This window comes from Leptonotus elevatus, chromosome 8, assembly GCF_054856555.1.
Source record: "Leptonotus elevatus isolate MCC_2025b chromosome 8, RoL_Lele_1.0, whole genome shotgun sequence".
Classification (NCBI taxonomy): Eukaryota; Metazoa; Chordata; class Actinopteri; order Syngnathiformes; family Syngnathidae; genus Leptonotus; species Leptonotus elevatus.
This window is the reverse complement of record NC_141246.1, coordinates 1,985,696-2,008,102: the sequence shown is the minus strand read 5'-3', so window position 1 is coordinate 2,008,102 and position 22,407 is coordinate 1,985,696. Positions and strand designations below refer to the sequence as shown.

General features: G+C 43.6%; 2 protein-coding genes across 3 annotated transcripts in view; both read left to right on the top strand.

Moving 5' to 3' along the window:
* Positions 1 to 14,811, top strand: part of mgat3b (beta-1,4-mannosyl-glycoprotein 4-beta-N-acetylglucosaminyltransferase b) — a 38,894-nt gene extending 24,083 nt beyond the window's left edge. For both annotated transcript variants that reach the window (XM_086082404.1, XM_086082405.1), the window contains exons 2-5: positions 4,817 to 5,279; positions 6,329 to 6,936; positions 8,467 to 8,749; positions 9,983 to 14,811. In XM_086082404.1, coding sequence (XP_085938530.1) covers positions 4,817 to 5,279; positions 6,329 to 6,936; positions 8,467 to 8,749; positions 9,983 to 10,465 — 1,837 coding nt within the window. In that variant the 3' untranslated portion in view covers positions 10,466 to 14,811. The remainder of the gene's footprint in view (positions 1 to 4,816; positions 5,280 to 6,328; positions 6,937 to 8,466; positions 8,750 to 9,982) is intronic.
* Positions 14,812 to 16,677: 1,866 nt separating this feature from the next.
* On the top strand, positions 16,678 to 21,473 carry atf4a (activating transcription factor 4a). The gene is made up of 4 exons (XM_086083573.1): positions 16,678 to 16,924; positions 18,317 to 18,475; positions 18,757 to 19,029; positions 20,066 to 21,473. Exons 2-4 carry the CDS (start codon positions 18,436 to 18,438, stop codon positions 20,809 to 20,811), a joined length of 1,059 nt encoding a protein of 352 aa, XP_085939699.1. The 5' UTR covers positions 16,678 to 16,924; positions 18,317 to 18,435; the 3' UTR covers positions 20,812 to 21,473.
* The last annotated feature ends 934 nt before the right edge of the window (positions 21,474 to 22,407 follow it).

The following is a 22,407-nucleotide window of genomic DNA, read 5'->3' as shown; positions in this document are numbered from 1 at the left end:
CACTGTGGAAGGGCTTAAAATAGCGTGATCAAGAAAGAGTCGTGTCCTAATGAGGTCATGTGACGCCACTGTTTCCCACGCTCCTCCAACATCACACACACGCACACACTTTAAATGTTGGCTCTCAAATCGTTGGCGCGTTTGGCGTCAACCCTCGAAAGCGCCAGAAGCTTTTTTTCTGGGACGTTCCACGAAGACGTCCGCCGCGGGGGGGGGGGGGGGTGCGACACAAGCCGCTCGCCACTCACGTCACTCACAGGCGGAAACCTGCTCGCGCTCGGTTTGTTTTTGCTGCGCTAACAGAGAGGGCGCCTTGGCATCGAACCCGTGACCAAAGTGTGCGGCGGCACCCGTTGCCCAAATGGCCGAACTTGTTGCGAGGCATCAATCTGTCAGACGGGGCGGGAAAGCAGCCACGGGTGACGGCGCCGTGTGTGTGTGCGCGCGCGCGCGTTTGCGGAAGACAGTCTTGAGTTGTGCGTCAGCGGCTGTAAATGGAGGCCAAACCGATGAATCGGCTGATATTGGCTGTTGTGACGTTTTACTTGATTTCGGCCCTTTTGTTACAAAATGAGACAAAGATAATTGCGTTCCATTAAACATCATTTTAAAAATTGCCGATTTCTCTCCCTGTTGTAAAGCTAAACTCAAGAGGACAAAGTTTTGCAATACATTAAAAATGTTCTCCCAGGAATTAGTGGCGCTTCGATTAATCAGCGACCCATTGTGATCGGCTAATTTATGTGGCACGCGATTAGCATTTGTTGATAAATGTCTTTACTAATTGCCGATTGCAAAACCCGATCACCCGTAGTGAAAGATAAAGATTTGGATCGATTTTTTTTTTTTGGTTCATCAATTAATCAGAAAAATAGTTGACAGTTGAATTGATTATTAAAATATTTGTTAGCGAGCATCTCTGGAATTGAAAAATGTGCAGCTAATGCATGTGATCGTTAGCAGAATCAGAATCGGATGATCTCACTCATAGATAGCATAAAATCGTGATCGGAACGCCCCAACCTGCAATTCATATCTTTGTTGATGTAAGCATGAACTCATTCACTCGCAGCCATTGGGACTGAAGCAACCCCCTTTGCTCCCGGCTGTTTTACTGGATTTTGACTGATTTTGCCCACAGAATATTGTGTTCTATTGCTATAAAAACACGTAATTTACCAAAAGAAAGATTAGAGTCTCTTCTTTCATCAGGAAAAAAATATATAGCATTAGAATAAAGCGAACTTTCATCATTATTCACAAATCTGTTTAGAACTGTGGGAAATTAGCTTTTTTTTTCAACATGGTCCTGGTTGATCTCTTATACTCTGCTGTCACCTGCTGGCCGTTTGTGTAATAACTTCCATTGCTTCAATCGTTCTCTGCAGTGGAGAGGCTGCATCAAAGCCTTCTGTATGCTATAGCATTTTAAAAAAAAAAAACATATAAATACGTCTTTGGGAGCAAGGTAATATTTTAAATAGAACGTATTTATACGTTTTGGGGAACAAGTGAGTTAAGAGACCCAAAAAGTTACACATTTTTCTAGTCTTTTTGTTTTTGTTTCAATTAAATGGCTGATGAATCGGTTATCGGAACTTTAGGCCAAATATCGGAAATATCAAACAGCGGCCTCAAAAATCGGTATCGGTCACGCCCGAGCTGAAATATTTTCTAAAGCTCTTCTCCAAGTCTGAGGTTGCCGTCATTGTTGTTTGGCAGCTTTGATTGACAGCTTTCAATCCCGCCCCACAAATGTCGCTCATGATGCGAACGAGCCTTCATGAAGAATGACAGACAGCACACGTTCGTTTGAATATTTGACTTTACAATCTTCTTTTTCAGTATCACTTATTTCGGCTGGTTTGCCTTTTTGGTTTTTGTGTTTATTATTATTATTATTTTAATGAAGACACGGTTCCACTTCCTGCTGCGCTCGATGTGCTTCGCAAGCCACTTTTCGCGCTGGCTCGACGCTTCCGGGCGGCTCCAAAACACGAACGCACGCCGCATTACCGGAAAAAGCTCCTTGACGGCTTCTCCCGTCTTTCCTGTTTGTCTTGTGCGCGCGCATTTGCAGCCGATTACGTTGTCCTCACTTGGATCGTCGGCAAAAAAAATTTTGCCTTTTTTATTTTTATTTTTATTTTTTTAAATTTATTTTTATTTATTTTTAAAGAGCTCAGTATTGTTTAAAAGAGCTCAGTATTGTTGCTTTTATTTTGAAAAACAATGTTGTCGTCAAAAATTCATTTGAACTATTTCTATTAGTTTAACATTTTTTTCCCCCACTTTTGTTAACAAGACGATGAAAACCTCGATTTTTTTTATTGTACATTTAGACAGTAACATTTGTGATTAATTGTGAGTTAACTAGTGAAGTCATGCGATTAATTATAATTAAAAATTGCCCCTAATTTTTTAGAAATCTTTATTTTAAATGAATTAATGGCAATAAATGAGTGAATTAAAATGTTGCCTCACTCGATTGGGCCAGTGTATCCCTAATGTTGTGGCTTGCACTCTCTCTCTCTCTCTCTCTCTCTCTCTCTCTCACACGCACACGCACGCGCACAAGACGCGTGCATTATTGAAGAGTCACTTAGCATGCACGCTTTGTGCACACGTTTGCCTCAACCCGCCGCTGACCCGTCAACTCGCAAGCGGAGGAAGGAAAAAAAAAAAAAAAGAAAAGAAAAGAGGAAACACCAAATAAAAGCCATGAAAAATGGATGCGCGCTGACATGACGGCTCGATGTGTCATTAAGGCAAAAAGCAGGCCTTGAAACGCTGCATTCTGATTGGTCGGCCGAGGAGGCGATCTGAGTCTGCGCTATAAAAAAAAAAAGTCCGCCAAATCCTCTCGTGAGAGAAAAAAAATAAAAATGTTTACGGAAAGCTTGCTCAATCTGTGCTCAAATCGGGTGGGGGGGGGGGGGGGGGGAAGAGGAAGCGGGTAGAGTATAAGGAAGTCGAAATGACTCCGCTTTTTGCAAATGGGCGACGCACCTGCGCGGGACACACGGTCAGCTGACAGACAAAATGGTGACGCGACAAACGATGGATGCCGAATGGCCGACGCGCGCCTTTCACTTTTGTTCTTTTGTATTTCAAGGATACGTTTGTCGACGAATCAATCAACTCGTATTTCGGACGCCTGCGTTACAAATGCGACGACTGAACAATTGCTCAGTCTGCTTCGTTGTCCCCCCCCCCCCCCCCCCCCCCCCCCCTGTACTCGCCCCGCCCCCCGCCCGCGCGGGTGCTCGTTAGGTGAGGTCAGTGAACTCGGTCGGACTCCGGCAGAGCTTGTGAATAGGCCCCCGGATGCTTTGTAGTCTTGGCGTGGTTTTTATCAGCTTTTCTTTGTGCCGGAAAGGAAGAAAGGGGGGGGGGGGGGAGTTGGATGGGACACGCGCGCACGCGCGCGCGCGCACACATTGATTCCAAGTTTATTGAGTTGTCAGGCTTGGAGGAGCGCCGCATCATTCATCGCTGCACCTGCACAATTTTGCTGACGCGGCTCGCTTAAGCGTGCGTGCGTGCGTGCGTCCGCGCGCGCGTGATATACACAAAGCGCTGTTTGACAAGTGCTTCACATCTGTGTTGCATTACGAACTCAGCCTGCGTCCCGAGTTCACAAGGCTCTGGGTCCTCGGAAGGAAGGCCGAATTTGTCGGCTGCGTGACGTCACTCCCGACGCGACTCGCGCAGCACGCGCGGACTTTATAAATAATCAATGGGTTGTCAATACTGCCTTGTCAGAAGCACATTGGCCGACAATCCATTCGTGTGTGAATCAGTCCCGAAGTCCGTGCGTGCTGTCGAGTCGCGCCGCAGTGACGTCACGCAGCCGACAAATCCGGCCTTCCGCAGGCAGTACACACACACGCGCAAAAAAACATTAGATGATGTCGCAAGGCAGCTTTGGTGAAACGTTTTTTTACATTGTTATATTCCGGAATGAGTCTTTTATTATTTTTTGGGGCCGCCCTCCACCTCGATAACTTCTTCCATTGCACAGAGATCGTTATTCTGGCGCATGGGAATGCTACATGCGCGCACACGCACACGCACACACACGCAGACGCGTCATGGAGTCACTCCGCAATCACAAAACATCAACTCACCAAACGCAACAGAGACTCGAAGCCACGCGCGTGCATGTGACGCACGCAGGCCTGATCTCCCCCAATGCCAACCACTCTTCACTTGTTTTTGCATAAAACTTGGCGGCAACACACGTGAGGACAAGGAAAGATGATAATTAGCTCTCTACCGCCATCTGCTGTATTTTGACTATGAACACACGCAAGTCACATTTTATCATTTCCTGCCCGCCGTGAACTGAAAATGATGATTTATAATAAGGAGTCAATGGAGCCAAATTGCCTCGGCGAACTATAAAAATGTCTTATCCCACATGTAATCATGAGAATAATAATTTAGAAATGATGAATGGTGCCACATGTTGGGCCAGTCTGGGTGACATTTCAGATCCCGAAGTGAATGTTTGATATTCTTTATCTATGAAAATATCAACGTTCCGTTCCGTTCCGTCTTCAATTCCGCTTATCTGGGGTCGGGTCGCGGGGGCAGCAGCTTTAGCAGGAAAGCCCAGACTTCCCTCTCCCCAGCCACTTCAGCCAGCTCCTCCGATGGGATCCCAAGGCGTTCCCAGGCCAGCCCGTGAGACGTAGTCTCTCCAGCGTGAAAATATCAACGTTAATATGCAAAATAGCCAAGACTTGGACCCCCCCCCAAAAAAACCCACAAGGGTGTACTGAGGTGTGTTTTTTTCTTCTTTTTTTTTCAGGATGAAAATGCGGCGGCACAGGGTGTTCTTGCTGTGCACGGTGGGCCTGTGCGTCATCTCCTTCCTGCACTACTACAAGGCCCTCCACTATGTGTCCCTCCTGCGCGAGCTCTCCGCGCCGTACCCCAATATCAAGTCCTTCATCATGGTCACTGGATTCTTCTGGCAAGAGAAGGGAACCGGAACCGGCACCGGCACGCCGCTCAGCGCCGCTTCCCCCGAGGAGGCGCCCCCCGTGCCTGCCCTGCGCCCGTCGGACACCAAAGCCAGAGGGGGGGGAGCTGCGGCGGGGGAAGCGGGGGCGCAGGTGGACAGGATGGCGGCGGCGGCGGCGGCGGAGTTGGAAGGGACCGGCGTGGTGGGCAGTGCGGGGCTGGAGATGGGGATCAGGGAGGTGCCGGCGCCTCCTCACCCTTGGGAAAAGCCGGACGAGAACCTGAGGGGGGGGGACCTTCCGAGTCAAGTAGGATGTGACAAAATGCGATCAAGTGCTTAGATCAGCAGCAACAAGGTTGCGTCCAAAAAAAAGACATATGCATCAACAAACTGCACTCTAAAAAAAAAATGGGGTCAAAAGGGACTGACCCAATTTGAGTTAAATGAATTGGGTTGTTTTGTACAAAAATGACCCAATAAAACTGGGTTGCTTTGTGGGTTCATTTGACCCAACTTTTTGGGTTACATGAATAACCCAAAAAGTTGGATCAAATGAATGACGCAAAATTGGGTTGTTTTATGGATTATTCATTTGACCAATCTTTTTTTTGTTAATCCAAGCATGCATACATTGGGTTATTCGTTTAACCCCAAAAAATTGGTTGAAATGAAACGAATAGTCCCAAATTGGGTTGTTTGTGGTTTATTCATATGACCCAACTCTTTGGGTTAAACAAATGACCCAATGCCAATACCCAAAAAGGTTGGGTCAAATTTATTTAACCATTGTTTGGTTATTTATTTAACGCAGAAAGTTGGGTGAAACGAATAATCCCAAATTGGGTTGTTTGTAGGTTATTCATTTGACCCAACTTTTTAGAGTATTGACATTGGGTAATTCATTTAACCCAAAAAGTGGTTTGGTTTAAACGGTTTGTATACAGACATATTCTAAAAACAGTTGGATCAAAACAACCCAAATTGGGTCAAAAAGGGACTGACCCAACTTTTTGGGTTATTCATTTAAATGAATTGGGTTGTTTTGTACTAAAAATGACTCAAAATATTGGGTGGTTTTGTGGGTTATTCATTTGACCCAACTTTTTTTTTCTTATTTAACCCAACAAAAAGTTGGGTCATATGAATAACCCACAAAACAACCCAAGTCCCCTTTTGACCCAATTTGGGTTGTTTTTGATCCAACTGTTTTTGGAATATGTCTGTATATAAACCGTTGAAACCAAATCGATACTTTATTTACACAGATGTGAATGTGGACAGCAGCAAGACTGAAACGTTATGACTTTACTATTTCTTATGTTTGTAAACAAATGTTTCTTTTTTTTCCCCATCCAGCATCAACAGGAAGACCACCTTCCCCCACGGGATCCCACTCACCCGGCCCCGGACCCGGCGGCCCACCCGGCGGCACTCCTCAAAGCCGGATCCCCCTCGGACTCGTCGGAATCCATCAGCGACCTGCACACTCGCACTTACCAACTGCAAGATGACAAGACGCCGTACTTTGCTCGAACCCGAGCCGGGGCGCTCTGCTTCCGGCAGGGCACCGAGGTGGCCGGCCCCAAGGAGAACGGCCGGAAAGCGGGCGGCGCCGCGGAGGGCGCCGGGCATCGGAAACCTCTGCAGGTCCAGCAGCAGACTTCCATCACGCCAAAGTCCAAGACCAGGGTCATGCGGGGCGGCCGGCGGCTGGTGAAGTGCGTGTGCCGGCCCGGCTGGCACGGACCCTACTGTGGGGTGCCCACCATGGTGTACCACTCCAACCTGCCCACCAAGGAGCGCCTGACGCCCAGAGAGACGCCCCGCCGCGTCATCAACGCCATCAACATCAACCACGAGTTTGACCTGCTGCACGTACGCTTTCACGAGCTGGCGCAGGCCGTCGACCTCTTCCTCGTATGCGAGTCCAACTTTACCGCCTACGGGGAGAAAAGACCCCTCAGGTGAGCGGCCGGCTTGCTGCCGAGTTTCCTATGAAATGTAATAGATTACTTGCTGCCAGTAATCAGTTGCAGGCATGAAAGCGACCGTGCTGGGCTACTTTCTAGGGGTGTCCAACTGGGACCCCGGTTGACGTTTGAGCGCAGGATTTTTGTTGGACCGTTGCGGGTTCGAACAGTGGAAGGTCCTTTGGTGGCTTAATTTCGGTTCTGAGGTACCAAAAGGGTCACGTTAACCTTTTTAGTTCCGGTAAACACGAGGACCAAAGGATACTTTGTCGTCATTTCTGGAAACGCAATCTAAACCGTGCGTTTCAACTGCAGGAACTTCAGACCCTCGGGTACGAGGGACTTCTGTCGGACCATTGTGTGTTTGGAACACGGGAACTACATTTGGGGCATATTTCTATGATTGCATCCTGAATCACGCTTTACAAAATTTTAATCGATTAAAACTTCAATTTGAGGTGAGGCCATGACATCAAAGTGACTTACTTCTACAATGAAATAGATGACATGCAGTATTCCCAGTTAAAGTAACTAATTACTCTTGGGGTGAGGACGTCGAGTCACCAAAATGTAATCAATTACTAGTTACAGCGTTGCCACGTCCGCGTTGGTCAAGAAGCTTCCAAAATGTAAAATATATTACAGATTCGTAAATTGGTGCACTTGAGGTGAGGAAATAAAAGTAAAATTACTTTCTAAAATGTAATAGATTACAGATTAGAGATGACATGTCATTGGTTCCTCTGAAGTGAGGACGTCGAGGTCAAGTTACTTCTCCAATGTAAACGATTACTGTTTGATTTCATGTGAGAACATCAAAAGTGAGTTACTTGCAAAATGCAATAAGATGCTACTTCCAATTCATTTGTTACATCTGAGGTGATTACATCAAAGTTGTTAACTCATTCAAACCCAAAAACGTGTAAACACATTTTTTTTAATACTTTGTCTTGCACTTCAAAAAACATATTTATACGTTTTTTTAAATGTTTTTTTTTTATGCTAGAGGCTTTGATGCAGCTTTGGCCTGTAGACGTCGCTTAAAGCAATGGTAGTTATTACCAAAAATCGGCCAGTAGGTGGCAACAGAGTATAAGAGATCAACCAGGGCCATGTTGAAAAAAAAATCTCTTTTTTTTTTGCCAGTGTTTTCAGCAGGTTTGTGAATAATGATGACACTTAGCTATATTCTAATGCTAATTGCTGCCAAACGGAAACAGATACAAAAATACTTCTTTTTTTTTCTGATGAAAGAAGAGACTCCAATCTTTCTTTCGGTAGGTTCCATGTTTTTAGAGCAATGGAACAGAATATTCTGTGGGCCTTGCAAAATCAGTCAAAATCCAGGAAATCAGCCGGGGAGCAAAGGGGGTTGCTTCAGTGAAGTAATCAGTTGTTGTTGACGCGTTGGAAACGTTATAACCACAATTGCGTATTTCTCGTTACCAGTAATTAGTTACATTACAGTATTACTGTCTTTAAAGTATAACGTCGTTCTTTCTCCCTCTCGCGTGCGCTTTTCAGTTTCCTGCGTCTGCTCCTGAACGGCACTTACGACTACGTGCGCCACAAGATCCTGTACGTGTTCCTGGACCACTTCCCCGAGGGCGGCCGGCAGGACGGCTGGATCGCCGACGACTACCTTCGCACCTTCCTGACGCGCAACGGCATGTCGCGGGTGGAGGGCGGCCGGCCGGACGACGTCTTCGTCATCAACGACGCCGACGAGATCCCGGCCCGCGAGGGCCTCCTCTTCCTCAAACTCTTTGACGGCTGGACCGAGCCCTTCGCTATTCACATGCGCAAGGTGAGCGTCCCGCGGGGGGGGGATGTCGTCGCCGCTTGTTGTCGCGGCGCTGGCGGGGGATCGGAGCCACTTTTTGATTTTCGCAAGAAGACTAGAATGCTAGAACTTCACATGACGCGTTTTCCGTTTCCACCAACCGTGTACAAACAATGCAAAACATAATTGACACGCTAATGGTTAGCATCGATATTTGAGCATGAAAAATGTATTTCAACCAATCACGTGCGTTACCTTAAAAAAGGTCCGTTTAGCTTAACGCTAACATACAATGCAAAACACATTGACATGCTAACAGATATTTGAAAATCCAGCACCGACAGTGTCAAGAAAAAATATTTTCTCCTTTCACAAATTCTTATCTTTTTGCATAATTAGCTCACCTGATTATTACGCATATGCCTGCTAAGTATGCGTTTTTCCACGGGGGGAAAAAAATCATTCTTGAAAAGAAAAAAATGTAATCATCTTTATATATTTTTCAGATATTCTTTATTTTCGTCTTTTTCTGTTTTTCACTGCCATTCAGTGTTTTTTTCAAGAAACTAAATCATATTGAAAAAATTATCATCATCATTTCAAGAAAAATATTTATGTTTTTATTATCCTTTTTTTTTAAAGAAAAAAAATCCAATCTTCTAGGAAAGTACATAAATATATTTTAAGAAAAGTTAATAATATTACAAGACCTTTTCTTAGATATATTTTATTATTTATTTCAATATTTTTTCAAGAAACCTAATCATTTAATCCTCACCATCTCAGGAAAAACATTCATGTTTTATTCTTTTTTTTAAGATTTTTTTTATTTTTTTTAAAAGAGTTAATAACATTATGTTTTCTTAGATATATTTTATTTATTTCAGTATTTTTTCAAGAAATAAAATATAAAAAATAATCATAATTTCAGAAAATTGATGGTACTTTTTTAAAATAAAAATTACATTTTCCTATATAACGTACTTATTTTTATTTTTATCTTAATAATAATATTTGTATATTTATATATTTTTTTCTTCTCTGTTTATTTCTACTTTCCACTTTTACATACATTTTCAAGAAAGGTAGACATTTTTTTCAAGAAACAAATTCATACTAAAAAAACATTCCTATTTTTTAATTTAATTAGTTTACTTTTTTTTATTTATTTTTTTTTATTTAATTTATTTGAATAAAAAGTGGCCGAGCGCTAACAGATGAAGGATTTGTGTGTGTGTGCGCGTGCGTTCCGGCCAGTCCCTGTACGGCTTCTTCTGGAAGCAGCTGGGCTCCCTGGAGGTGGTGTCGGGCTGCACCACGGGAATGCTGCGCGCCGTCTACGACGACGACGGCATCAAGCTGCGCCGCCGCGAGTACTACACCATGGCGGGCTTCCGCAAGTACGAGAACGACACGGGTCACATCCTGGTGCAGTGGTCCCTGGGAAGCCCCTTCCACTTCGCCGGCTGGCACTGCTCCTGGTGCTTCCCGCCCGAGGGCATCCTCTTCAAGCTGGTGTCGGCCCAGAACGGCGACTTCCCGCGCTGGGGCGACTACGAGGACAAACGCGACCTGGGCTACATCCGCCAGCTGATCCGGACCGGCGGCTGGTTTGACGGATCCCTGCAGGAGTACCCGCCCGTGGACCCCAAGGAGCACATGTACGCCCCCAAGTACATGCTGGACCACTACCAGCGATACCGCTACCTCCTGGTGAACCCGTACGCCGGACGGCGCTGACGCCGGCGCCGGGACCGGAAACAAATGCAAGCACTGGATTTTACGCAAGCGCCCCTTCCCCCGACGCCGCAGCTCACCGCCGCTCTTTCCGTGCGTCTGGATGTGCCGAGCATTTCGGCTGACGTCTTCGCGTCGCCTTTTGGAGACATCCGACATGCGGGAGACCAAAACTGCCAAAATAGATAAATAAATAAATAAAGGTGAAAATGTAAACATTGAAATATATCATTCAAAAATGTAACACAAAAACATAAATAAATGGAAATTAAGAAATAATAATAAAAAATATATATATATATATACATACACGTTTTTATTTTCAGTTGTATTTATTTATTTATATATTTATTTATTTATTTATTTATTGTAAATTTTGGCAGTTTTTGTCCTCCATACCTACACACACGTGCACACCCTGCTGGATGATGACACACACTCTTTCCACGTGCACCTTTCAGCGTGTGCGAGATGAACTACTTTTTTGTGTGCGTTTGTTCCAACGACCCATCAATCGTGTGTGTGTGTGCGTGTTAAAGGGAGGTTTTGTTGTTCGCGCATGTGGATTGCAAGCGTGTGCATGTGGGGGAGTCGTGTGCTTGCGTGTGTGTACTAATGAGCTGTGAGTCATGAGTGCGCATGTGCGCGCTCGTGTGTCTTAAAAGGAGGTTTTGCGCTGATTTGGGTCCTTTCACCCCATGAGAATTGCAGGTGTGTGCGCGCGTGCGTGTGTGTGCGCGCCAATCAGCCATGAGTCTCGAGAGTGCGTTTGTGCGTGTCCAGCAGGCAAGATGACTTTTTGTCTCCTTGGTAACAAAATGTGGCATATCACGGGAAGATGAGTGGGCAGTTTCTCGTTTTTGTTCACATCAAATGACGTCTCCTCACAGCTGACTCCGTCACTCAAGTTCAACTTGTATATCTTGTTAGTCACAGTACGCAGTGTGCGCACACTGGTGGACACACAAAACACACAGAAGGACATCCCAAGGCGCACGCGCGCTGGAAAGCACAATCACGCACTTTTGGACAAACGCATACTTAGCAGGCATACGCCCTGACACGGTCCCCGTGGCAACGACAGGACAGGACAGTGGCCTAGTTGCCGTGGTGACAACAGACAGGAGAGGACAGAGGTTGCCAGTGTGACGGAAGACACGCCAGTGATTGGTTACCATGGCAACAGACCAAAGGACTGTGGTTACCGTGGTGACGGAAGACCCAACCAACAGTGGTTAGTTACCATGGCGACACAAGATAGGAGGACTGTGATTACCACAGTGACAAGGCGGGGAAGTGGTTGGTTACCGTGGCAACAGACGAAAGGACTGTGGTTACCGTGGTGACAGAAGTCACAACCAACAGTGGTTAGTTACCATGGCGACACAAGATAGGAGGACTGTGATTACCACAGTGACAAGGCGGGGAAGTGGTTGGTTACCATGGCAACAGAAGACAGGACAGTGGTTACCATGGTGACAGAAGACACAACCAACAGTGGTTAGTTACCATGGCGACACAAGATAGGAGGACTGTGATTACCACAGTGACAAGGCGGGGAAGTGGTTGGTTACCATGGCAACAGAAGACAGGACAGGGGTTAGCAGAAGAAGAAGAAGAAGAAAGGTCGCTAGTTAGTAACCATGGCTACAGAGGACATGATAGCGGTTACCAAGGCGACAGAAGACAGGACAGTGGTTTAGTTTAGTAAGGCGTCCCAATACTTTTGTCCATATTGTTCAGTGTTTTTTTAAAAGGAAGTTTGACATTTATGAGCTTTGGTTGCCACGGAAACGCAATCCCAGCAATAAATGCGACTTTCGGGCGTGCATGTGTGGCGACGACCCACGTGATCGCAACCTTCCTCTCCATGAATTCCCATCATGGCGACGGTGTGATGTCATTAAGTTAACCTTTGGCTTCTGAGGAAATTTCATTTCAATTCAGTTATACCCGTTCAGTTTTATTAAGATTACTGCAGGTTTATTACAATATTAAACTGTGAAATGAATAACTGATGCATCACTTAATGTTTAAAATGTAATTGTATTTATTTTTGTATGACCTTTTCTTATTTAAATGTAATTTATGTTTACATTTTAAAATCAAAAGTAAAAAGTATTTTTTGACAAAATAATTTTTGGGGGGAAAATGTATGAAAATAGTAACTGTTGCTAAAACCGTTTTATCAGTTTAAATTTAATTTATCACAAAACTGTATTAAATAAGCTATTTTACCCTATATTTGAAAATAATAACTTAATTTTAGATTTTTTTTGTAATATAGTTGTAAATATTAAATCTAAAATTATAGTGTATCCAAAATAAATTACACATTAAATGCATTTGAATCTTTAAAAAAAATGATGCTCAATTTATTTAACAAAGTTTTGTATGATTGTCAAAAATAAATGTTTTTCAAATGTATTCATAAGTTCAACTTCATGTTTTTAAACATTATTAACATAACATTAACATAATAAAATTACCAAAAAAGTCCACGTGTTCAAACATTCTTCATTTGCGATCGTGTCTTTTCCACATGTGACTTTCTTCTGGATTCTCATTGGCTGAAAAAAAAAAGACTCGGAAGTTAAGGAGTTCGTGAGGTTCTTCATTAATTAGTCTGTTCCTTCTGCCAAATAATCTCCCGTGTGTGTGTGTGTGTGCGTGCGTGCGCGCGCCTGCAATTCTCATGCGCTTTCCCACCAGTCCACCTTAAAGAAAACAATCATATTTTCATTTTTTCACCGCAGAACAAATTCACTCGACATCCACCAGTGACTTTTTTTTTTTAAGTCATGGTCGTCGGTCTCCATGGCGACCGCCCGGTGGAAGTGGGAGGGAAATTGGAGGGCGGAAGTTTCACGCAATCATTATTTTTGCACTTTTTTCTCTCGTTTTGATGAAATGTTCCCTTAAGATGGAAAACAGAGCGTGTATGTGTTTCTATTTAAATTTTGTTTTAATTGCATCTACTTGGCAGCTTGATATTTAATATCTTTTTTGAGGCGTCGCGTGCGTGCGCGCGCGTGCGTGCCAGCCTACTGTTAGCATAGACGTCCACTCACGCGTCCTTGACCTCCTCCAAGGCCATCGAGTTTGGTGTAACCAATCACTGAGGCTTTCTGTGATCCTTTTTTTTTGTCGTTCCGGCGTCCTGGATGACGTCATCCCCGCATCCCTGGCTGTGATTGGTCGCCTCCGAAGCAAGTTTGGAGCGCTTCTGTTGCGTTTTCTTACGCGTTTAACAGTGTGAATGCACCTTATTGATTTGTGTTGTCATTGTGTAACATGATCAATTATAATAACATTAACAGGGTTGTTGTTTTTGTTATCTTGATGCTGTTTTTTTTTTTATGTTTAAAAATGTGTCACCCCTCCCCCCCCCCCTTTTTTTTGTGTGTGTGTTAAGCAGATTGTGTTGAAGCCAAAGTGTGGTAGCACAACATTCACACACACGTACAACCAATAGCCCTTTTCACACTGCTTGTCAAAGCCCGACCCACACATTTTCCGCCTTCCAAGGTAGTAAAATAGCCATCAAAGTCGGCTCTTTCCTGGACTCGTGTTCTGTGTGTTATGGTAGTGACACGGAATTGGCGGCTCGCAAAGTGTGTCCACATCAACGTCTGTTTTTTTTCCCATGCTACTCTAATGTGTGAAAGGTAGTAACACGGAATGGGAGGTAAAAGAATTTCCTGGCTTTGCTGAGTTCTGTATGAAAGTCTGAGTTTTGGGGGGAAACTGTGTGAAAGGGGCTGTTGTTTGTTGCTGTCCAATGAAAAGCTCGAAATACTGATAGCTTTATTTTCAAAGCACATCCATGAAAACGTGTGAACGTTTTTTTGTTTTGTTTTTTGGACGGATTGCAACATGTGAACTCCCTCCGTCCGTCCGTCCGTCCGTCCGTCCGTCCGTCCGTCTGTCCGTCCCTGCACTGATTGCTCAAGCTCACATAGTTTATTTTTTTATATCTGTTTTTTCTTCTTCTTTTGACTTGTTGATTTTGGTGGAGTGCGTGCCTGCGTGTGCGTGGTCCATTGGCTCGGTGTTCCAAGAGGAGGACCCGTTGGAGGCAAAAAGCCCCCCAGCCACCCCCAAAAAAACAAATTGAAAAAAAGGTTGTGGGGGAGAAAGATACGTTAACACAAAATAATAAAATACATTTTTTGATGATGGGGGGAAAAAAATGTTGACAAGAAGAAAAGGAACATTGAAGTGAACCCACCTCGTGTTTATTCAAATGGCTGGATGTATGTTAACCATCAATCAACAACCACGAAAGTTCTATGGCAAAGATATAATAAATTAATTTCAAAATTTCAACAATGCTCTGATGATGTGTGAAAGTTTTAGTGGCGTCAGAATGGGTTTTTTTTGCAAGCTTTTTCGTTTAAAAAGTAGCCCTTTTAATAGGCTAATTAATTGTATTTAGTGGTTTTTTATATACATATATATATTTTACAAAACTTACATTTTTAAAGGAAAATTTTGAGGGTAGGACATGACCAAAAAAAAGCCTACATGTTAAAAAAAAATAATTTAAAAAACTGATTTTACCATAGTTTAAGTAAAAGTAAGTAAAAGTGACCTTTTTTTGCAATAAAAAAAGTATTCATAAATAAAATGGAAGAAATTTGTTTAAAGTTGCATGTTTTGAGAACAGTTAATATTATTAAAAGTTGGCGTCAGTTAAAAAAAAATGAAAATAATGGAAGAACTGCACTCCCAGATTGTACTCAATGTTAAAAAAAATACATTAACGTCTTTAAAAACAAAAGGGGAGGAAAAACAACAACAATAGAAAGTCTCCAGCGTTGTAATGTTTCTCACGTGGTGGTTTCTTCCGCCATCTAGTGGTCAAAGAGTAAAAAGAAAACAACTGGCTTTGAAGCGATGCCACGTTGACGTAATACATGCAGGTGACCTGGTGGGGACGCTGGCGTACCAAAATCTGGCACCACGTAGTCAAAAGTATTGGGAGGCCATTGCAGAAAGCAGTTCTAACCTAATGAGTTAAATTTGTTATATTTTAAGTGGCCTGTAAAAGAAGTTAAGTTGAATTGAGTATTTAAAATTGTAAATACACCAGAAAAGTACAAGATAGACATTTTTATTAAAAAAAAAAAAAAAAAAGCACAAATGCTACTAACTTTTTGTCATACAGAACTTAAATCTGTCATAAAACTCTGGCCCGTGGGGATAAAAAACTAAACAAAAATAAAAGTAAAGGTTGTTACTAATTTTGTCCACTGGAGGTCGCACTGACGAAAATTTAAATGACATTTTGAGTATCAAATTTTAGCGGAAAAGTTTAGTCTACTTCATAGTAAATATTGTGCCACCTTTGCGCTGTTCTGTGCAAATGAATACCTCCTGTGGAAATATTTAAGATATTGAATATTGCGAAATAACAGCTTCAGTTCAAATGAGATTGGTTTGGCACAGTCCTTTTATTATGATTATATTTTTGTCTCTTTTTTTTTTTAATGCACCACCACAACTTCTATGTCTACATTTACAAGGCAGGGTGATAACTGCAACATTTTCTGAACTGCTTACCTCTTTCTGGAAAGTTCCCATTTTAGTTTGTATTGTGATGCGTCAATTTTCCAAATATACCTGTATTTTTATTTTTATTTTATTCTAATGAAAATGCTGGGAATAAATGTAATTTGTCGTTATTTATATCGCATGACCGGAGGGGTGTGTTCTTCTCGTCGTTTACGTGACGTCAGTATTAGCCGACTCACTTGGCTGGCACTATTTTCTAATCCGTAGTTTACGTGTCAGGATCAATTCGAATTCATCTGTTAATTGTTTCCATGACTAAAGACACTTTGACGTAGATAAAAACAAATTTGAATATGGCTGTATGTTGTAAAATAAAACCGCTATACAATGTATACAAACTTATACAAAAAAAATGTAGCAAAAACATCTCACTGTGTTGTGGCATCTTAATCAAACTAATGTTGACGTTTCCTATTTGACCTAAATTTACAATGTATACACTTGACGTATAACCTTATTGGAATGCACATATACGTTCAACCAATCGAAAGACACGAAGAGCGGGGTGCGCGTGTTTTATACCACGGCACTATCCGGTAGTGGGAGACAAGGCGGGTTTCATCAGGAACACAAACTGCTCCGATCACCCGCGCTGCAGTATATTACGACAAACATCCTTTTGGCGGAGGGACACACTAGGTAGTGCTTCGGCGCCGTATAATCAGTTGAGGAAGCGCTTACTCGCAACAGTCGCTCTTCATCCACCTCTTGTGCGCGTTGTTGTGTTAATGTCGCCAGCTATCAACCATTGCGCGTTGTTGTGTTACCGTCGGCAGCTATCAAACATCAACATGGCAGTTTAAAGGCGGGTGGCGGCAATCTGCGCAGCGGCATCAAACGGGCAGGGCATCGGCGAAGTGCATTGGCGATTTCTGGCAAAATGGCGTAAGTATACATTAATTTCCTTTTTTATGGTGGCTTTGCGCAGCGATTTTGGAGCGACGGACTGTAAACGTTCTCCTAAGCTTAACTTGAGACCTCTCGATAATCGATCATTGTGTCAACAGGCTGATATGTAAGTTGGCTTGTGTCTTTGAAGACACCGAGTGGTAGTTGAAGGGAGTCGCGCCCTGGACTATCATCTTTTTGTACCCCAAATCGCTCCGTTTGGCTTGCTAGCTCAACTAAATGTTCTAAAATCGCAGTCGAACATTTCGGACAGCCGAATTGACTGCCATTCGTCGAACTCCCCCTGTATGTGGACGCCGGTTTTTGTTTGTATACATTAAGTACTTTGACAACGTGGCGTGATCAAAATGGCGCGCAAGCTCAGTCGTCACGCACCCTTCGCTCTCCAGTGGACTATTTGTCAGGGAAATAGCGGGCCCCACATTTCCGGGGGGCGTGGTCACCGGGCCTCGAAATGACCAAATTAGGAAATTTACTCCGGAGCCGGGGGCTGGCCGTTTGGGGTTTATGTCACGTGACGCGGCATTGGTTAAGGATTGGCTAAAATTATCCTCCCCTCCCCCACGTTAAACTGGTAACGACTTTGTTGTGACGTGAAACGTGAAAGTTCCCCAAGTTTTTATTTTTTTCCCTGTTTCAGATTGTGGCAGAATTGTATAAATTTATTATTATTAGTAGTATGAGGGAACATTTATCATAGAGGAACAAGCATCTTAAATCAAAACACTGAGAAAGAATAAATAAAAACTGAAATCTAAGCAAGAAAAGAAAATTAAGATGTTCAACGTTGGTATGTGGTAAGTAATGGATACTGTATAGCTGCAGTAAAGTTTGTACAAATATTTGCACAGTGGAAGGTATAACATTGACTGATGATGATCCAAAGATGGATAACATAACCCATATGTACGATGAAACTGCTTTAATTTTCTTTTGCATGCCCAACGGGATTTGCAACCCTTCTTGTTAAAGACTTGTTTGAAATTAAGATTATATTTAATGTTTTTAATTAGTTTTATGCCTTTTTTCGATTGAGTTTTCATTGCCCCCAAATAATCCGAGCCTTGTAAATGGATGAGAAGTAACAAAATAGTTCTGACTGAATTAGAAATGTCATTGGCGGCTAATAAAAGCCGTTTATAGCTTGTCACTCTTTCAAAAAGTGAATATGACACTTTTACAGTTTTCCACCAGATTAATAATGCAAACACATGAATTGTTGCTGGGGGGGAAAATCTTTCCATGCTATGTAGGCACGTAGAATTGGTCCTTGAGCATGAAGTAAGTCCGAAGGTGTGAACTATGAAAGCATTGCTGGTGATTTCTACCCGCCTCATTAAATGGACATTTGTGGCGTTTTGTCCGCAGGTCTCACTTGGCAATTCCCCTCAGCTTTGCTGTAGTCGACAGCAGTACCGAACGTCTCGACTTGCGAACGTCTCCGCACTCCGCTGTACCCGCCTTACCGCTGACCACACGCTGCAGCCATGATGCTCGCATTGGAGGCCGTGGAGGCCCTGTGCTCAGGTGGGTGGTGCAAGACCAACGAGCAAATGAGCGCGCGCACGCACGCATGTCACATTTTAATGAATGATTGTCATTATCAATAGTTACTGATGTCAATTACTGGATACAAATCATTCATCAAAATTGGTTACACATAATCAGTGTTTTTAAATGTTATTTTTTTAAATGTCATGTTTATGAAATTCAGGCCATTTACTTGCATTAGTTTCCTGGGCAGCTCTGCCACATCCAATATGGCGGCGTTTCCGAATGTTTTGCTAAAGGGTGTAACTTTCCCACAGGGCCCTCATTTCTGATGGCTGACCCAATGGGGCCCCTTCTGGACCAAGATGAAGAGGAAGCACTTTCACCCTCCTCCTCGCTCGGGGAGGAGGTCCCGGGTTCACCCCCCCTCTCCCTGTCCCCCTACCACACCACCTTGCTGTCTCCCCCCTCCCCTCCTCCCGGCCACCCCTCCTTCCTGGAAGCCAAGGCGGGATCCGACGTGACCGCTCTGCCCTGGCTGGCGCCCGACGACCTGCTCCACGCCCACGTGGGAGCGGACAACGTTCAAGGTGAGCTTGGAATTGCACAAAAATGGCTGCCTGAGATTGCTGTGACAATAGCTTGCCGTCAAATTATGTTGCCTTGTTTATTTGGCTGAATATATATATTTTTTATGTTGTATTAAATGTAATTAATTTATAGGTAAAAAAAAAAAGAGGTAAACTTAGATAGTGTAAATAAAGTAATGTAAGCGTAGTCAAATTTTTATAGGAAATAGAAAGATTTGAATGTCCATAATCTGGTTGTGTGTTGATGTTATGCGGAGCGCTTAAACTGTCAAGAACATGTGGTGGTTCTCTTCTAATCGGTCGTGACATTAAACGGGCGTGGCGGCGTCTTCTGGGACTGGCAGAACTGGTTTTTACTGGCTTCCTGTCTAAACGAAACCACTTTTCAAAAAGCAGTCGGCGTGAGCAGTAATGTGAATCGATGACTTCGTTGAGGCCGATTGACGTCATTTTTCGCTCGGGCTGATGGAACCGTTAAATGATGCTACGAATTGTCACATGCGTCGACTCGATATGAGTCAAAAGTCCAAACATGAGCAAAGTTTTATTGCCTATTGGACATGGGCCCATATTAGATTCTGGTGAATGATAACTGATGTGATAACCGAGCAAAAATATAATTACAGCTCTTCAATGACTTAAAATATATATATATATATTTGGATAAATAAAAACAGCATTTTTTTTTCTCTCCATTGAACACTTTTTTTTTAATATAGAGATTTAGCACAGAAGAAACGCGCACCATGTTGAGTTAAATGTTAGCATCCTTCTTTTGTTTTAGTTCTTAGTAAGTCAGTCTAGTAAGCTATTTTAGAACAGACCTGTGTGCTACTCATGTTGAGCTTGGGGATGACTAGTACCTGCTGGCATCGTTTTTATTTATTTTTATGGGATACTGCTAGCTTAATGATCATATAATGTGAAATACCCGAGATAGGCTAACAAAAATTAGCATATATTGTGAACCTTGAAACAACTTGAGCGCACAAACGGAGCTTGAGGGAACGTAACCGAACCGATGACCTGTCTGCAGACGACACCTTCGCGGGCATGGACTGGATGTCGGAGAAGATCGACCTCAGCGACTTCGACCTGGAGTCGCTCATCGACTCCTGCTCGTCAGACGAGCCCCCCGCCTCCCCCGAGGACCTCCTGGCGTCCCTCAGCTCCCACATGGATCTGGACCTGGAGCCCTTCCAAGTCTCGCCCCCCGAAGACGGCGAGCGGCTGGCGCCGGAGCCGCCGCCGCCGGTGGTGGTCATGAAGTCGGAGCCCCGCTCCCCGGGACCGCCTCCCTCCCCCGGATTCTCCGAGACCAAGTCGCCCCTCGCCGCCGTCGTCCCGAATCCCGAGCACCCCCAGGAGGAGGTCTTCGTCAAGACCGCATCGCCGCTGCCCTGCGACTGCGACAGCGACTCCGGCATCGAGTGTTCCGCCGGCTCCCCCCGCGCCAAACCCTACGCCAGACCCGAGCCCCCTTCCGCATCTTCCCCGCCGTCGCCGAAAGCTAAGGTGAAGTCGTCGTCGTCCGGCGCTCCCAAGGTGGTGGAGAAGAAACTGAAGAAGATGGAGCAGAACAAGACGGCGGCCACGCGCTACCGCCAGAAGAAGCGCGTGGAGCAGGACCAGCTCGGCGTGGAGTGCGAGGCGCTGGAGACCAAGAACCGCGAGCTGGCCGAGCGAGCCGACGCCATCAGCCGAGAGATCCAGTACCTCAAGGACCTGATGGAGGAGGTCCGCAAGCACCACCGCGGAAAGTCGAATGCGGCGGCCAAATAGGAAGACGGCGGCGACGGCGACGAGGGTGCTGGGAGGTGGTCAGGCGAAGCATCGGTACATGCTTGCATCTCCCGGGCCGCTCTCGGATCCTCACTTCGCAAAATTGGGCTTCAGGATGTGCAAACAGTTGGACGCGTGTCTTCAAAAAAATAGTTAGCAGAAATGTGAAAGGAAGTCCAACCCGTTAATGGTCTCAGTATCTCTCCAATGATATGAATGGAAACGTTTGAGCTGCGATACGATTCTCTACACTCCTCCTTTTTTTTTTTTTAAATCAAAAATTAAATCCATTTGTGTCCCAGCCCGTACATTGTAGGTTCATCCTGAAAGGTCGTCAGTATAATGAAATTTGTCCTGAGTAAAAGTCCAAATGAATCATCATAGAACCCACGAATCCCCATCTCGTCGCCATAGCAACCTTCCTCTGATCCAGAAAAGGGGCCTCTTGAGTATATTTATGAGTTTTCATAAGGCCTGTGTGTGCGCGTGTGTATTTCTTAGCTTTCCAACGCAACTTATTTAGCTGATTTTGTAGTTTTTAATAACGCCACGTTCATGTCCCCAAAATTTGTTGCTACGCTCTTTGCTTGTACAAATGCTGGAAGACGCTTTTCTCTCTCAACTGGTTTTTTCTAATAAACTTTATTTCTGTCACGTCTCAAGTGATGTCTTGATGGTCTTTTTGTGTGTCTAAATTTAGACATGAGTTTTTCGGTGTGCAGGACTATCCCAAATGCGGAACTTTTTCTACACATATTAGACAATGAAAAGGTCAGATCCTGTTTGACATGAAAAACCAGTTTATGGAATTTCATGTTTACCACCCCCAAAAAAACTCTTGAGTCCGTTCCAAATTCAAAATATTAAGCGCTTTCAACTCTTCTTTGGAACAATAATTCAATTTGAGAATTTCCAACTTAAAACAAAAATCATAATATGCATAGGAAATTTACAGTTACTTAATGCCATCCTCTCATATAAAAACAAAAATCATCTTTTATAATGTTTATAAAACCGTAGAAAATCTATTTTTTTCATCTTACCCTTAATATGCACATGATTTTATTTATTTTACATTTATTTTGGCATTGCAGTACAGTCAGTAGTTTGAAAAGTGTTAAACAAAAATCATCTTTTATAATGTTTATAAAACAGTAGAAAAACTATTTTTTTCCTCTTACCATTAATATGCACATGATTTTATTTATTTTACATTTATTTTGGCATTGCAGTACACCAGTCAGTAGTTTGAAAAGTGTCGTGTATTATTGATGTCTTGGTGACTTTTTTTTTGTAGTCTTGCACTCAACAAATAGTATTGAAACTAAACTATTAGCATTTATGAAAAAATAAACTTGCTCTAAAACGTAAAACTGATGATTATTTATTTTCAACATTATTTACGTTTTCAAATCCTGTAGCAGAATGACTCCATTTGCCACGCGTGACCAAAACCAAATGTCGGTGCTGTCACAAGCTAACAAAATGGAGAGCAGCTGACGCGCACATGCTAGCTTGAAGCTTCACGAGGTTCAACTGAAGGCACAACCGAGACCTCGTGTCCTACTTGATGTCCTACTTTAGTACTTAAGACAA

What these genes read in the sequence shown, in the direction of transcription:
- atf4a (XM_086083573.1), top strand. Translation starts at nt 18,436, where the DNA reads ATGATGCTCGCATTGGAGGCCGTGGAGGCCCTGTGCTCAG. An exon ending in CGTGGAGGCCCTGTGCTCAG is followed by an intron (nt 18,476 to 18,756) that starts GTGGGTGGTGCA and finishes ACTTTCCCACAG; the next exon opens with GGCCCTCATTTCTGATGGCT. An exon ending in GGGAGCGGACAACGTTCAAG is followed by an intron (nt 19,030 to 20,065) that starts GTGAGCTTGGAA and finishes ACCTGTCTGCAG; the next exon opens with ACGACACCTTCGCGGGCATG.